Source organism: Alternaria dauci, chromosome 3 (assembly GCF_042100115.1).
Source record: "Alternaria dauci strain A2016 chromosome 3, whole genome shotgun sequence".
NCBI lineage: Eukaryota > Fungi > Ascomycota > Dothideomycetes > Pleosporales > Pleosporaceae > Alternaria > Alternaria dauci.
The window spans coordinates 1,416,283-1,430,859 of NC_091274.1; the positions used below are offsets into that span (position 1 = coordinate 1,416,283).

The 14,577-nt window shown below is 51.2% G+C and overlaps 7 protein-coding genes across 7 annotated transcripts; 3 read left to right on the forward strand and 4 right to left on the reverse strand.

The window, feature by feature from the left end:
- Positions 1-386: 386 nt before the first annotated feature.
- Positions 387-1,541, reverse strand: ACET3X_004124 (uncharacterized protein; the record flags this gene model as incomplete). Its single annotated transcript, XM_069450295.1, has 4 exons — positions 387-833; positions 887-1,382; positions 1,441-1,462; positions 1,520-1,541. 4 exons carry the CDS (start codon positions 1,539-1,541, stop codon positions 387-389), a joined length of 987 nt encoding a protein of 328 aa, XP_069308102.1.
- Positions 1,542-2,155: 614 nt separating this feature from the next.
- On the reverse strand, positions 2,156-3,584 carry ACET3X_004125 (uncharacterized protein; the record flags this gene model as incomplete). The annotated part of the gene is made up of 3 exons (XM_069450296.1): positions 2,156-2,445; positions 2,499-3,413; positions 3,473-3,584. The coding sequence occupies 3 exons, from the start codon at positions 3,582-3,584 to the stop codon at positions 2,156-2,158; spliced, it is 1,317 nt and encodes a 438-aa protein (XP_069308103.1).
- Positions 3,585-4,492: 908 nt separating this feature from the next.
- Positions 4,493-6,275, reverse strand: ACET3X_004126 (uncharacterized protein; the record flags this gene model as incomplete). Its single annotated transcript, XM_069450297.1, has 7 exons — positions 4,493-4,890; positions 4,977-5,219; positions 5,271-5,477; positions 5,524-5,608; positions 5,657-5,730; positions 5,790-6,096; positions 6,240-6,275. 7 exons carry the CDS (start codon positions 6,273-6,275, stop codon positions 4,493-4,495), a joined length of 1,350 nt encoding a protein of 449 aa, XP_069308104.1.
- Positions 6,276-6,343: 68 nt separating this feature from the next.
- Positions 6,344-6,800, reverse strand: ACET3X_004127 (uncharacterized protein; the record flags this gene model as incomplete). Its single annotated transcript, XM_069450298.1, has 3 exons — positions 6,344-6,364; positions 6,412-6,563; positions 6,755-6,800. 3 exons carry the CDS (start codon positions 6,798-6,800, stop codon positions 6,344-6,346), a joined length of 219 nt encoding a protein of 72 aa, XP_069308105.1.
- An 833-nt stretch (positions 6,801-7,633) lies between these two features.
- On the forward strand, positions 7,634-9,953 carry ACET3X_004128 (uncharacterized protein). The gene is made up of 3 exons (XM_069450299.1): positions 7,634-8,066; positions 8,117-9,160; positions 9,215-9,953. The coding sequence occupies exons 1-3, from the start codon at positions 7,704-7,706 to the stop codon at positions 9,890-9,892; spliced, it is 2,085 nt and encodes a 694-aa protein (XP_069308106.1). The 5' UTR covers positions 7,634-7,703; the 3' UTR covers positions 9,893-9,953.
- A 196-nt stretch (positions 9,954-10,149) lies between these two features.
- On the forward strand, positions 10,150-11,066 carry ACET3X_004129 (uncharacterized protein). Its single transcript, XM_069450300.1, has 2 exons — positions 10,150-10,584; positions 10,663-11,066. Exons 1-2 carry the CDS (start codon positions 10,251-10,253, stop codon positions 10,755-10,757), a joined length of 429 nt encoding a protein of 142 aa, XP_069308107.1. The 5' UTR covers positions 10,150-10,250; the 3' UTR covers positions 10,758-11,066.
- Positions 11,067-12,232: 1,166 nt separating this feature from the next.
- On the forward strand, positions 12,233-13,123 carry ACET3X_004130 (uncharacterized protein; the record flags this gene model as incomplete). The annotated part of the gene is made up of 1 exon (XM_069450301.1): positions 12,233-13,123. The coding sequence occupies one exon, from the start codon at positions 12,233-12,235 to the stop codon at positions 13,121-13,123; it is 891 nt and encodes a 296-aa protein (XP_069308108.1).
- Between the last annotated feature and the right edge of the window lie 1,454 nt (positions 13,124-14,577).

Here is a 14,577-nt window from a genome sequence, read left to right on the forward strand (position 1 = left end):
CTAGTGTACCATGGAGGAGATAGCAAGCTTTGTTCCAGTAACCTTTTAACAAATCCTCATTGTGTATGCTTTTAGTGCACACCATGGACACAATAGTCATATTAGTTCAGTACATGCTACTCTTGAATGTAAATTTTTGTTTTCAGATTCTCGGCCTGATTGCTAGACGTGCTTTGCACATGGCGCTTATTGCGTTGATGCGAGACTAGAAGCTAACTCAATCACCGTAAACACCCACTGTCATGAACTCATTACCCTTTCCATCCTATGCCAGAACGCCGACGCTGATGCAAATACCGGAAACCATTTTTCTCTTGTTCCCCAGACGCTACCAATGACTGCGGATACCGTCTTATGACCATTGATGGTGCGTGAAGAGCGAAGCTCTAGTTCCCAACGGCCGTGTCGTTGAGCGCAACACATACAGCACCACGATGGTGTCCGTTGTACTGCCGAATGATGCTCTGGCTACCAAGCTCCCATAGCCTCGCATAATGGTCTGAGCAGCTGGTAACTAGGTAGGCGCTATCTGCTGAGAAGGCGCAGTCCCATACCCAACGCTGATGGCCGTGTAGTGTGGTCTCCAACGGGAAGGCAGCAGGGTCGCGCTCGCTAGCTGATGGCAAATTGTCGTTGGGCGTGACGTTGTGAGGAGCAGTAGGATCGACGGACCATATGCGTGCGGTGTGGTCGGCGGAACAGGTGGCTAGGTGACGGACGTCGGGGGACAGAAGGACGCGGGTTATGTAGGTCGTGTGTGCGACAAACTTGCAGATGGGAAGGATGGACGTGGTATCGCTGCGCTGGATCATGCGCCAGACGTAGACATTGCCCTGAAACTCGGTGTTAGCAGACATTGGCGGGACCTTCATCTGACAAGACTCACGGCGTTGTTGCCAGCGCATACCATGCTACCATCACTAGCAACTGTAACACTAGCCACGCTCACATCGTCCTCGGGAATGAGCTGATGAGAACACTTGTTCTCTCCCAAGTCCCAAATCCTCACGTTGCCACCACGGTCGCAGCTGATGAGTTCGCCCTGGTTTGGATGAATCACGACATCGTTGACAGGAACACCGTGGGTGTAGTTACGCTGGACGTTGCCTGATCGCGTGTCCCAGATCTTGACAGTACCGTCTTCGGACGAGGTGACGAGCCACTTGGACTCGCAGTGGAAGGCGACACCAGTGATATTTGACGTGTGGCCGTCGAAGGTGAGGATCGCGTTCGGATTAGTCGACTTGATATCGTAAAGCTTGACCGTATGGTGACCAGCGGCGGCGAGATATCGCTTGTCGGGCGAGATGCATAGACGGTTGACTTGGGAGTCTGGGTGCGGGATAGTTCGGGAGCATATACCAGAGAGTGCTTCCCAGAATCTGGAGTCCTGGGTGTCAGCACGCGCTACTACCAATTGGGAGTGGGAAGCTTGCGAACCTAATTGTATGGTCATAACCGGCTGTGATTCTATGTTAGTTGTTTGTCTGTCAAATGTGGGGTAGACAGCTCCACGTACCAGTGCACAGAATGACCGACATCTTGATTGTACAGTGTCTCTCAAAGTGCGAATTAGGAAGGAACTTTTGTGTATACCACAGGCCCTTTTAGTACAATCGATGCGACAACGTTATCAGGCGCGAAAAATCTGGATCATGACGCGTGCGAGGTTGCGATTACAATTGGAAAAGCGTGTCGCGTTGAGGAGGAGGAGTTGGTCTTGTTCGGGAGTGCTTGGACCACTCTCAGCCCTATGGCGGTCAGCCTATAGCGGACTAGTGCTATATAAGCTCCTCATCAGCCAACGAGCATGCCCAGGTGATGACGGCGATGGTGAAAGTGACTCCTGCTGACGTGTAGATCCCGTGAGTGTTCGTGAGAAAACCCGAAAATTATATGCTTCTGGGAGTTATTGGGAGATGCGACATGCTCGCTGAAGTCTCAGAACATCCCCCAACACTCAAACAGAAGAGCTACTACACTTGTTCAACACTACGTTAACAATCTGCCAAGGTAAGCAGTGGTCACTACGATCAGCTATCTCAATAGACTTTGCTTATCTGAGAGAAACTTCTAGGTATGTACAAGAGAAGTCTCTGGAGCGCAACGGTTCGGTAGGGAAAAGAGACATGGGCCATGCCGAAACTCCAAGGGCCTACAGTTTACTAGCCGTATGCATGAGCGGGTAACTCTTCGGCCCAATTTCCAGTGCATCTCTCGTGATCTCCCCAATGTTTCTGAACCCTCCAACATTCATCAGAATATCGAGATCAGCCAGCAGCCCGCGCATAACATGGTCTACTCCCGTCTCGCCCATGATCGAGAGACCCCAGATCCACAGGCGGCCGACGAATACGAACTTCGCACCCAGAGCAAGCGCTTTGAAAACGTCAGATGCGGAGCGGATGCCCGAGTCGAACATGATGTATATTTTGTCACCAACAGCTAGAGACTCATTAGTGATGCATGGCCAAAGAAGAGGCAGACGTGAAACATACCATCGACAATCTTCTCCAGCGAATCAAGACTGGCGACCGCGCCGTCGACCTGCCTTCCTGCATGGTTGCTGACTACAATCCCGTCAAAACCCAGCTCAGCAGCCTTCTTCGCATCTTCTACACTCTGAATACCCTTCAGAGAGAATGGCTTGCCCCCACTGAGCTCCTTCCATAGATTCATCGCCCACTCAGCCTTCTCCCAGGTGTGCGCACGTCCGTGCCATACATTGTCGATCCACAGCGCACCAGCTTCGTTGGGTTGCATCTTGGGGTCAATGCCCTGTTCCTTGAGCCTCTTCTGGAAGACGGGGTCGGTCAATCCCAGGTCTGCACCGAGTCCATGGTAGAACGCGTAGTTTGAATTTGCGACATCGTCATGTCGCCATCCCAGTTGCCAAGTGTCAAGTGTCAGGATGCAAGCTGTGAAGCCGCTGTCCACGGCACGTTGAAGAAGCGAGCGAGTAAGTTCGTCATCGTGCGGCATGTAGAGCTGGAAGAATCTCACACCCTTCTCTCCACCGCCAGCAGCGGTCCCAACATCTCCCCTCTCTTTCTTCACACCCTCATCATTGGCCTGACCAACATCTTCTATGCTTTGTGACCCCGCCGTCGAGAGACAGTATGGTAGTCCTAACGCGCCGGCGGCTCTTGCAACGGGAAGCTCGCCTTGTGGGTTGTAAATTTTGTTGATGCCGACAGGAGCGAATCCAATCGGCGCAGGAACCTTGTGTCCAAAGATCTCGGTCGCAGTGTCGCGCAGGTTGGTGTCTACTAGCATGCGCGGGATGATTCGATGCCGGTAAAAGGCTTGTCTGTTTACGGTGTGGGTGTGCGATTGACCGGCATTGGACGAGGCGTAGAACCAGCCACCCTGGCTGAGTTTCTCCTTCGCTAACTCTTCGAGTTTACCAGGCTCTGTTCTGGACTTTAGCCATGTGTAATGAAAGCTCGCACCAAGCGTGTATCATGCCTACCAGTATTGAACACTGGCACCTCGCCCTCATTGGATTTCCAGAAATTTCTACGCTGGTACAGCGCATACTGTGGCGTAGATCGGACCTTCCGATTAGGGTTTTCAGGGTCCATGATGGCAACAGTCAGTCAGGCGCAACCTCGGAGCAATTACTAGCAGAGAATTGGGACGTGGGTTTGCTACAGGAATCCGCTGGTGGTTTTTATATGGGACGATGAATATTGAAATCGCTGTCAGCCAGATGCCGCCGGTACCCCCAGATCCACACTATAATTGTGACGCTTGCACGACCAGTGCAAGTTATGACGAAAGGTGATGATGCTCGGGAATGGAATGGACCCTGAACACTAACCCTTATCTCCGGCCTCATTCATGGTAGTTGGTGCAGGGTGGTTGAATACAGCAGACAATGTGATTGGAGCAGATGCTCCGCTATCGATCGACATATTTGATGATGTGTTACTTTTCCCAAATCTTGAGGTTGATGTGTAGTCACTGACGCTAGACTGGTCAAGATGACATCTCAAGTCTAGGCGTGACTCGAAGATCGTCCGAGGAGCGGAAGGGTGGGGCACATGGAAAGCTTGTTTGCATACTTGGGTATGGCTTTGCATGAGAAACAGCACTCATATGGGGGGCTGGGATTCGACAGAGTACGCGATTTCAGTGCGAGGCTGGACAACATGACGTCACCAAGTAGTCGCACGCTTCTCCAGCTCAGCATTAGGAACACAGATGGACAGGTCAAAACAAACGCCCTTTTTGATAGGACCACGATATCATGAACAAAGTGATAGTTTATAGAGTAGGCGACGATTGAGTCCACCAGGTATCATTTCGTGATTCTGCCCGCTTGCGATCAACCGGGCTCGTTCTATGACCCATTTGGTCCTGCAGGAAACAAAGACATCCATCATCGCTTGCAAGACATCCATAAGAGAGACATTGCATATCATCATGCATCGAATTCACCCCTTCCAGCCAAATTTCCTTGGTTGCGACCAAGTCAAGTGAGGACAAGCTATTTCTCGCTCGTCTTGATTGTGTTTGCCTCAGGCTTCTTGTCAGCCTGGGTCGCTTCAGGAGCGTCGGACTTTTCCGTCTGTACAGATGAGGGCGACTCGGTCACTTGGACTTTGCTATCGTGCTGAGGACCAGGAGTGCCCTCGCGGTCTTGGCGGGACTTGTTGTTGGCTTCCTGGTTGTACTTGTTGACTTGTGAATCCAGATCCCTGTCTTCGTCCTCATTGTCGAACATCTCGCCGTCATGGTCTCCAGTCGAAACTTCGGTACCGTCGCCGAGAAGGATGATGCGGCCGCCGTTGCCGTTGTTCGGTCGGAATCGACTGTCCAGGTCCATGTCGATGTCATCAGGAGAATCGTCAATGCGATGGTGAACGCCGGGGCCGCGGAACTCGGCTACACGATTGTATTAGAACTGAACTACTCGCCCTCTGAGGCAGACTTGGCTGGATCTTCTGACTTGCCGTACTCTGGCGGCGCACATGGACCCTCTCCATTCGCAACCCGCTTTGCGATATCCTCGTACCACTGCTCCTTTGTCCTTCCCTGCAGAAGACCAATGACAATCATCGTCATGTTGTCGCAGCCAACACCTCCTGTGTCGCTGTTCGAAGCCAGACAGTTGTCCATCATGTTCTCGCAAATAGAGGCGAGATCCTGCTTTGCGACAATCCCGCGCCTAACGAACTCGACGACGGCTTGAGAAGACTGGCAATCCCAAATTCCTGTAACTGGTCAGTGGCAGCGCAGAGTTGTAGCGAATCAAGCCATCTCACCATCGCAGGCGACGATCAAGAACTCGTCGTCTTGGTTGATGTCATGTATCTCAACGTCCGGGAAGGCAGTTACGATCTGCTGTTCGGGAGGAAGGTCGGCGCTTTTTTTGAACTCGAAATCACCAATCGCGCGCGATAGAGCCAGGTTACCGTTGACGCGGCCAAAGTCGACAAAACCACCTGCTGCTTGAATACGTGCCTTCTCGGCTAGTACATGTCAGCGCAGTTTGTAGGAGGGGTTCATGTGTCTTACCCTCGTTCTGCGGCTTGTGGTCGAAAGAGAGCGGCTTTGCCCTGCCCTTGACACCTAGGACGGTACGCGAGTCACCTGCGTTGGCCTGTTTCCGTAAGCGTCCGTTATGCGATATTGTAGAGAGTTAGCGTACGACGTAGATTTTGTCTTTTGACAAGACACCGACTGATGCAGTGCAGCCCGAAACCTCCTCTTCGTACTTGGGGTCTGTTCGCGTGAGTCAGCAACTGTTCGACTGCCGGGTGCTAGGGCTCCAAGGAGCTCACCACTCAATATCGCGCGGTCTGTGGCGAGGAAGCCGTCTTGTAGAGCCTTCTTGATGTCTCCTTGCTTGAAAGCCTCTTGTTTCGCGACAATGTGATGTAGCTGCTCGCCGGCATATAGGGCCACCTTGTCACCGCCGTGTCCGTCGTATACGCCGAAAAAGGCGAGTCGCTTGTCGTTGCCCGTGGGCTTGCCTTCTTCACCGGCAAAGTCTAGTACGGCGGCATGCGCGTCCTCCATGCTGATCCGCCAGCCCTGCATCGACGACACACCGTAGATGAGTGACTCGCCATCGCCGTTTTCGGATTTCTGTGCGAGTCATGTGTCAGCATTGCAGACTCTCAGCAAACCAAAGGCGTGGCCTTGGGGGACAAAGCAGGCGACGGTTACCATGGGAGAGGATGCAGGTAGCGCAGGTGCGGGGGCGGGGGCCAGTATTGGGAGGCAATTACCTTGTCGACGACGGGCTCTGAGAGTGTCTGACCCATGTTGTCCGGTTCCTAGGAGGACCTGTGGGAGAAGGGGAGAGGAAGTTTGAGGCTGATCGCGAGTCTCCCTAGGGGCATAGAATTCCAAACTGCGATGTTGGCGTGTGTGTGGGGGGGAACGGGGGGTGAGTATTACAGATTTGGATGGGCAAAGGGGCGGCCGTGTAGAGGGCCAGTCGCGTGTGTAAGTATGGTCTAGGTCCGAGGGAAGAGGACAGATGAAGAGAATTGCGTGCTCTAGCTCGCGGGGGGGAGACAGGCCGATGGTGTTGTAGGCAAAGAGTGACGCTGCTCTACCTGTCAGGTTCAAGGCCCGTGCTGATTGCTAGTGGGTTGTGGCTAGGTCGAGGCCAGAAGCGACGTGATGACGGCACGCATTTTCTGCAGTCCCGTTTGTTTCCCCCCCCACCAGCTCCTGTCTCCGAAATCTCCGCTGGGTTGATTCATGGCTTCCTGCTGCGAATACGCCCTCGGCTTACCCGGCGAGCCCCTTCTCGTGCACCGAGTGAGGCGGTGCACTGCCATGGCACCAAGAGCTGCTTTCCTTCTGCACGAGCTCGCGTGCCACGCACCACACACGAGAAGAGCGAGCACCCCCTTATCGTCCCGGCCTCTCCACAGCAGGTGCCTGCTCTCAGTGGCGCAGCCTGATCCACCACTTCATCATGACCAGCAGCAAAGCACCTGCCCTGTCTTGTCCTGCCCTGCCGTGTTTTTGTGCAAGATGTTCCAGGGTCCAGATTCCCTCTCCGGGGTCCGTTTGAAGCTTGTGTTTCGGCTGACAATGCAGTACGACAAATCAGTGCTATCCGAGAGATTTCCTTACAAACGCGTCGCGTGCTCTTCTTATGCAGTACTTGAAGTGCGAAAGAACAAAAAAAAACTCGAGTAGACGTTGTGTTGTCGTTGAATGTTGATTGTGTCGTCACGCTATCCTGCCTCTGTACAGACGGGTGCATTGCTAACTTCACATACACACAACACACCTCGGCTGAGTGAACTGGACACAATCCATATCTGATATCTGAAAAGCCCTGGTTCGACCTCGCGTGTTGAGCGGCCGACGCTGCCTAGGTCATCGCAACTCATCTGTAGACATCCATGTTCAGCTTTGTACTACTTCCAAAGTCATATCGCAGTCTTAGGATTCAGGACACAGTTGCGATAAAAGCACAGTCAGTGCGACTGCATCTCTGGCTTCGGCACTTTCATGAGATTATCTATCAGAAGCTCACATGGCCCTCGGAAGGTTATGGCATGGTGGCCAATGCGAGCCCCAGACTAACGCGTCTCACTGTTTTGGCCGTGGACCTCGGCTCCAAGCTCTTAGTGCATCTAATCATTCGACAACCTACCGTGCCTACTTAACCATCATCCCAATCAACCCTCACTCTCCCCCATCATCCCAATCACCAACTCACTATCACAATGAAGCCAACACCGGACTGGGTCAAGCAGCTGAAGCCTTCAGGCGTTCAAGGCCATGAATTGCTCAAGGCTGAACGCGCAAACTCCAATGTCCCTGTCAAGGAGCTTGAAGTGCTTCTACACACTCAAGATGTTATCGACAGAAGGAATAAGATCCTTGACATACTCAAATCCGAGAAAGTCTTCGATAAATCACAGAACTACTTCATGGGAAGGATCGACAGGTTCGAACGCGCGCTTGCAAGGGAGAAGAAGTTGAGGTTGTTGAAGATGCAGCACAACTGGTCTTATGATGAGTTCTACACTGCTACAGACCTCGTTGGAGAACCAGGGCCATACGCACTTCACGACACAATGTTCATGGTACCTACCCGTCAATGTCCGCATTCGCGTCATTTTTACTAACAATCTAGGTTACACTTGAGGGCCAGGCTACACCGGAACAGCAGGAAAAGTGGCTTACCAAAGCCAGAAACTACAAGATCATCGGATGCTATGCGCAAACTGAACTTGGCCATGGTTCCAATGTTCGTGGACTTGAAACAACAGCAACCTGGAACAAGGAAGATAAGACATTTGTCCTCCACTCGCCACATCTGACTGCCAGTAAATGGTGGATCGGATCCCTGGGAAGGACAGCCAACCATGCTGTCGTCATGGCTCAGCTCATCATTGACGGCAAGTCTTATGGGCCAACACCTTTCTGCATCCAGATCCGTGATATGAAGACACACGAGCCTCTTGAGAACATCCACATCGGAGACATTGGTCCTAAATTCGGTTACAACACCATGGACAACGGTTTCCTCCTGTTCAATCACGTCAAAGTTCCGCACATCAGTATGCTGGCCAGGTACACATATGTGGACCCAAACACAAACAAATTTAGTCGCCGTGGTTCTCCATCTCTCGTCTACGGCACCTTGACGTGGGTCCGATCTGGCATCGTTATGCAAGCCGGTAGTGTGCTTGCTCGAGGTGTTACCATCGCAACCCGTTACTGCGCTGTGCGTCGTCAATTCCAGGACCGAGATGCTCCCGCCGGTGGAGATGAGACCGCTGTTCTCAACTACACCATGGTACAAATCCGGCTGCTCCCTCTTCTTGCGGCCACCTTTGCTCTTCATTTCACTGGAAAGTCGATGATGGACATGTACCGGGAGAACCAGAAGAAGATTGCTGAAGGTACTGCCACCAACGCACCAAGCAATCGTGCCCCTGGACCGGAGGAAGTCCAGTCCAGCAGTGACATGTTGGCAGACTTGCACGCTTCCTCATGTGCGTTGAAGTCGCTCAGCAGTACGATCGCAGCAGAGGGTCTGGAGGCCTGCCGAAGAGCTTGCGGTGGTCATGGCTACTCGAACTTCAGCGGTATCGGATCCTGGTACGCCGATTACCTCCCTAATATAACATGGGAGGGAGACAATTACATGCTGACCCAGCAAGTTGCACGATACGTAAGTCAAACAGTTCAACGAATTCTATTCGATGCTTACTAACATCTACTGCAGATGCTCAAGTCAGCCCGCTCCGTGCTAAAGGGCGATAAGCCAACAAACGACACCACCCAGATTCTCTCGGAATTCCATTCGCGTCGTGAAATTGGCTGCGCATTTGACGTGATTGGCTCAGATGATGATCTCGTGGCTGCCTTCGCTTGGCGTGTATCGTTCCTCACTTTCGAGGCCAGCAAGCACCGTGATGAGCAGAAGAAGTCCTGGAACGACCTGCTGGTTGACTTCTACCGCCTCAGCAAGGCCCATGCGCAGTACATGGTCGTTAAGAACAATCTCTCTGCGCTCAAGAACATTGAAAAGGAGGGCAAGGCGGACAAGGCCATCCTCGACGTGCTGTTGAAGTTGTTCCGCCTTTTCGCTCTAAACACACTTGAGCAGGAAGGTTCAGAGTTTTATGCTTCCGGTGCTTGCAACAAGAACCAAATTTCGCTTGCAAGGACCACTACCGTCATGAACTTGCTCAAGGAAATCCGACCACACGCTGTCAGACTTGTGGACGCTTGGGGCTTTGACGACTGGCTCCTTGACAGCAGTCTAGGTCGCGCCGACGGAAAGGTCTACGAGGACATGTTCTACAGAGCGAGCGAACTCAACCCGCTCAACAACTATACGGTGGACCCATATCCAGAGAACGATGTTTTGTTCAAGCGCATTGAGAAGAGCAAGCTGTAAGAATATCTTTTTGTAGACATGTAATTGTATTTGAGTAGAACCATAGACGAGAGAGTAATACATAGAGTCTATAACTACCAAAACTTGTTCCGTTACAATAGAGAGGAGTTCTCATGCAGGTCACCACTTGGGTATATATGTAGCCTACGGGTAATTTGATCCGAGAAAGTGGGGGCGTCGGTACACTGCATATGACGCCTACCCTCTATAGTCGACTTAGTGACCGCGCATCAGTACACCCTCTCGTGAGGATAACACCTTCTCCCAAATCTTAGCAAATTCCCGGATTTTCTCTGCTTCGTAATCCTTTTCCGGATAATTCTACTAGTAATTCAAGGCTGCCCCAGTCTACACCAAGATGTCCTCCTCATCACCCACTGCAAGCGCTGGGGTCCTACTGGCCTTTCTCCAACCCATCTCAACCGAAAGTGACGAAGCACCCGCAAACGAAAAATTCGACCTCCTGCCCACGGCCATAACAGCCAATGTACTAGGCATCAAGACCGCAAGGCAGTACAGGACGGCAGATGTAGAGTACCAAAAACGGTATCTTGTCATTTGCGAGACGGAAGATTTGGCACGTGTCAATGTGAAGCAAATGCTAAAATTCCTGAAAGGAGAGAACATGAGCGGAGAGTGGGATATCAGGGCATACAGGGAGGTTGAGATCTTCGATCTAGAGAAGAGCGGTGGTACGTATCCCTTGCGTCATAGCCAACTAGAAGATGATAGGGCTGTGGAGTATCCCTCCTTGTTGACTTCATATGTAGAAGTTGCAAAGACGATTATGGTAGCGCTCATGCAACCATCATCCACCGGTGCTGCAGATCTGGACGCTTGGTATCGCAAAGAGCATAATCAATAGATGTCTGAGCAACCAAGCTGGCTACGGACATGTCGTTATTCACTCGTATCACAACAATGCAGTACTTCCGGCGGAGGCGGAGGGAATCAAGAGCTGTCATTCCTGGCTATCCATGAGTTTGGGGAAGGAGAACAGTTGGGCAATTCGGTCAAAGCGCTGGAATCAATCAGCGACTGGACGATGAAGGTCATGAAAGATGCTATAGGAATCGACGCGGCGATTTATCGGAGAATATGAGGAGGTTGGAGGAACTACTGTGATGTCCTGAAGAAAGCATACTTGCATGTTTTGTTGCGAAGCTCAGCCGAGAACACGAATAAGTGAAGCGTTGTCTTGATCATCTTCGTTGACCTGTTCGAGCGAAAGTCATGATCGTAGACTGATACACGCATCTTGCTTTGGTGAAATTGTTGGGGATCAGATTTTGGCATCAGCTTTGAGTGAAATGGAGCTAAACAAAGCGGTGAGCAACCGTTCCCGTTGTTCAGGGTCCAGCGAAGAAGAGTCTACATTGTCCTACTGAAAATAACCTCAAGATCGCTGTGTCCAAAGTATAATCGTAATCCTCTCACAGCCATATCAGGGCTTATCATAAGTAGCCCAAACATAGAAGTCTGTTGCATGTATACGCGTTGTAAGGAAGGCAACAGATGCCTGTAGTTAGTGTCGGGTGGCGCACCTTGTTGCAGTCCTACAGCTAATCTTTTTGCAAGCCTTGATTCTACTTTGATTGCTTTAATTTTATGGCACATCTCGGGTCCGAGTTCGTATGCGGCTGCCATACAGTTATAGTAGAGTGTCAAATCAAATATGACCAAGTCGTTGAAACTAGACGTCGCTTCTTCTCTGATTTGTCTACATGTTATCAGAAGAGAAATAGATGGCTGGTATTTCGGTAATCCGTGGCGTCGGACGAGACACGAGCCTCCAAATGGATCAATAGACTTTGGCTGCACTTGTATGGTCTCGTTGGCGAAGACGTGTTGGTATATCATAAGACGAAGCTCGGCCGGCAAACGGAATAAAGGTGGGGGATAGAAATTATTCTGTTCACTTTTTGGTGGTCAGACCAGTATTCGTCAGAAATCTACACGGCAAACCTACTCTGTGTCGATTTGATGATGGCCTTGTGTCGCGGGTTTCAGGCGACCCAAACTTTCAGCAACTTTGTCGTTCATGGTGTTTTGATTGTAGCAGAGGGTATTGTTTTCTTCGCTTTCCGAGGTAAACTCGTGGTAGTGGAAGACCGAGGTTTGTATTGTGTGATGGAAGTTTGGATGACGGAGACTGGAGGGGGGAGGGGGGGGGGGGGGGGGGGGGAAATTCGGGGATAGATTAGCGCAATGTGGTATCTCCGGCGGCGCGTCCCAGATTTTCGGCGCGTCCTAACCTTGGTCATCGTTCTCTAACGCGCACCGCAACGCTGACTGTCACGCGCTTTTTTTTCGACTATCGCAGGCTTTTGGTCACTCGCAATGGGAAACGCAGCACGTACGAGCGAGGTTCTTGCATCGTCGGCCGAGAAAGACGCCAATATCACAACGGTGACAGCGACTCCACCTTACTCGAGCGAGGGACCTACACTTCCGATCATCGGGGTACCAGATGACGCGTTCAAAGCCAACGGAGCCAATGTCGCAGGCAAGAAGCGAAGGGCTCAAGAAAGTGTCAATGGCAGTGCGCTCAAAAAACCATCGCAGGCACAATCTCCACCTACAATACACCCCTCACTTTATGAACCATGGACACGGTTGCCTACCGAGCTACGTAAAATTCTCGAAGTCCAAAAGCGTTTGCGCGTCGCACAGAACATCATACCGGTCGTCTTCTCCAAGAATCAGAATGTCAAGTCCGGAATCAACCGGCTGAAGACATATTTGGGTGCCTACAGAGACCTTGCGTCTACAATTGAGATGCCGGATGCATTAAAAGAGGATGACTTGATGATAGCCGTCTCAGCGCAGGGCGGAGGCACAACAAAACTAGTAGGCATTGTAGACATGGTCCGACGGATTGTAGCGCCAAGTGGGACAGAGCATAACAGAAACGCGAACGAGGAGGTGTGGTGGATGTACACTATGCTTACTAGTGTGGATATCGATCGAGAAATAAAGACGTCGACACCAGCGAACAAGGGCAACACAGGCGCTGAGAAGACCCAGAGTATACAGGAGGAGGAGGCTTTTGAGCCCATCAACCTTGACAGGCAAGACGCACAAGGGCCAGCGGCTGGAGACATCACCATAAAGAAGAGGACAGTCCCTGTGGTAACAGTCTGGATGACCAAGAAGCGAATACCCATATTTCAGACCGCCTTTGGGGAGCAGACTTTCACCGTGCAAATACTACCCAAAAACTCGGATTGAAGACCTATAGATTTCCCGGATAGAAACCTATAGATCCCGCCTGGGATGTCTTTCGGTCGTCATCGGGTCTCTTCAAACCTCAGCTCTGTCTAGCAAAGCCGATCTGCTTGTATATACACTTCACCTTCTTTGGAATGACAGCAAATGGCAAATCCTACTGTCGGCCTGCCAAACGCCAACTGAAACCCAACACCTCGGCGCCCTTCTGAGTTGCTAGCGGTCGTTGGCGCCATCCCGTCATACATGTTGTTCGACGCAACATGCAAAGTAAAGAGAGCTGGAGTCGCGTCGTCGCCAGTTAAGGTACCGGGCGCGTTACGAGCTCAGTTTCTGGGAAGGAGGTGTCTTTGAAAGACAAGCGAATGCCATCAGCGCAAGGCTAAATGGAGAACCTACTGATGGTGCTATCATGATTATCCTAGGAAAACAGTATTGGAAAATGAATTGTACTATCAACGAACGAACTTACGGGAGCAACGACACATCTATTTCGGTACGAGGCTCAGAAGATTGATTCACTACTTATTATTCCTCTCCGGCCAAAGCTTGCATCCCATGATCACTGGACCGCATACCGAGTTTATCAATCACGTCCCCAAAGCACCCATTATATTGCCTTTGAATCGTCACCTACCTTCCTCTCTCTTTCCTGGTCATGTCACCTACCAACTGTAAAGACATCCCCTCTGCGTCTGGGGATGCAGCCTCACATCCGCTAATATCCCCCGGTTTGAACCGGTTTATATCCTGGACTCTATGCGTAATGGCAAAGATACTGCAACTAAACTGACTCTGCTAGAGCCAAATGTCTATCAACTGGCAGGTGGAGAGCTGGCGGGTCATGGTAAAACAGCTTCTCGATTTGACATCGTGACTAGAAAAGAGACGAAAGCTGGAGCACTGTGCGAGAACTTGTTCTGGGTTGAGATGGCGGGATTTCAAGCTGGTCGATGATGTGAGTGCTCAATGGATAGTACGTCGAGGTCGAGGGAATACGGCCTTAAGTGACTAAAGTATAACCTGGTACTATCTCCAGCAGAAAGTAAAGCATATTACACTGGAACTACGCAAGATGCCCATCAGTGAGCCAATACGTCTCAATGTGTACCACCTCCGCATGTGCTCTCCAAAGTCTCCCAAACAACTCCAGGATTGGCAATGCAATCGAAATGTTTGACAATTGGCTAGGACAAAAGATGCAATGGACAGAAGAAGGACGAAAGCGAGGTCAAGAGACCGCACTATATACAGCATCAAAGCAACGTATTCGGTAGATACCGGGTGTGAGGATTCAAATTCGGGTGCGATGACTGAGCTAGTGATTCATATGATGAGGAGTGGTGCTTGTGGAGGTTGGGGGAGGTTGAGTTGGGGGACAATGGCTGGCTGAAAGGAATGATGCCGGTTGAGCATATCAGAGGACCAACAGCGTTTAGCCGGAGTTCGAGCAAGTA

Bases quoted from the DNA above. Each gene is read 5' to 3' on its own strand.
- ACET3X_004128 (XM_069450299.1), top strand. From the start codon at position 7,704: ATGAAGCCAACACCGGACTGGGTCAAGCAGCTGAAGCCTTCAGGCGTT. The intron at 8,067-8,116 runs GTACCTACCCGT...CTAACAATCTAG, and splicing joins TTCACGACACAATGTTCATG to GTTACACTTGAGGGCCAGGC. The intron at 9,161-9,214 runs GTAAGTCAAACA...CATCTACTGCAG, and splicing joins CCCAGCAAGTTGCACGATAC to ATGCTCAAGTCAGCCCGCTC.
- ACET3X_004129 (XM_069450300.1), top strand. From the start codon at position 10,251: ATGTCCTCCTCATCACCCACTGCAAGCGCTGGGGTCCTACTGGCCTTT. The intron at 10,585-10,662 runs GTACGTATCCCT...CTTCATATGTAG, and splicing joins CGATCTAGAGAAGAGCGGTG to AAGTTGCAAAGACGATTATG.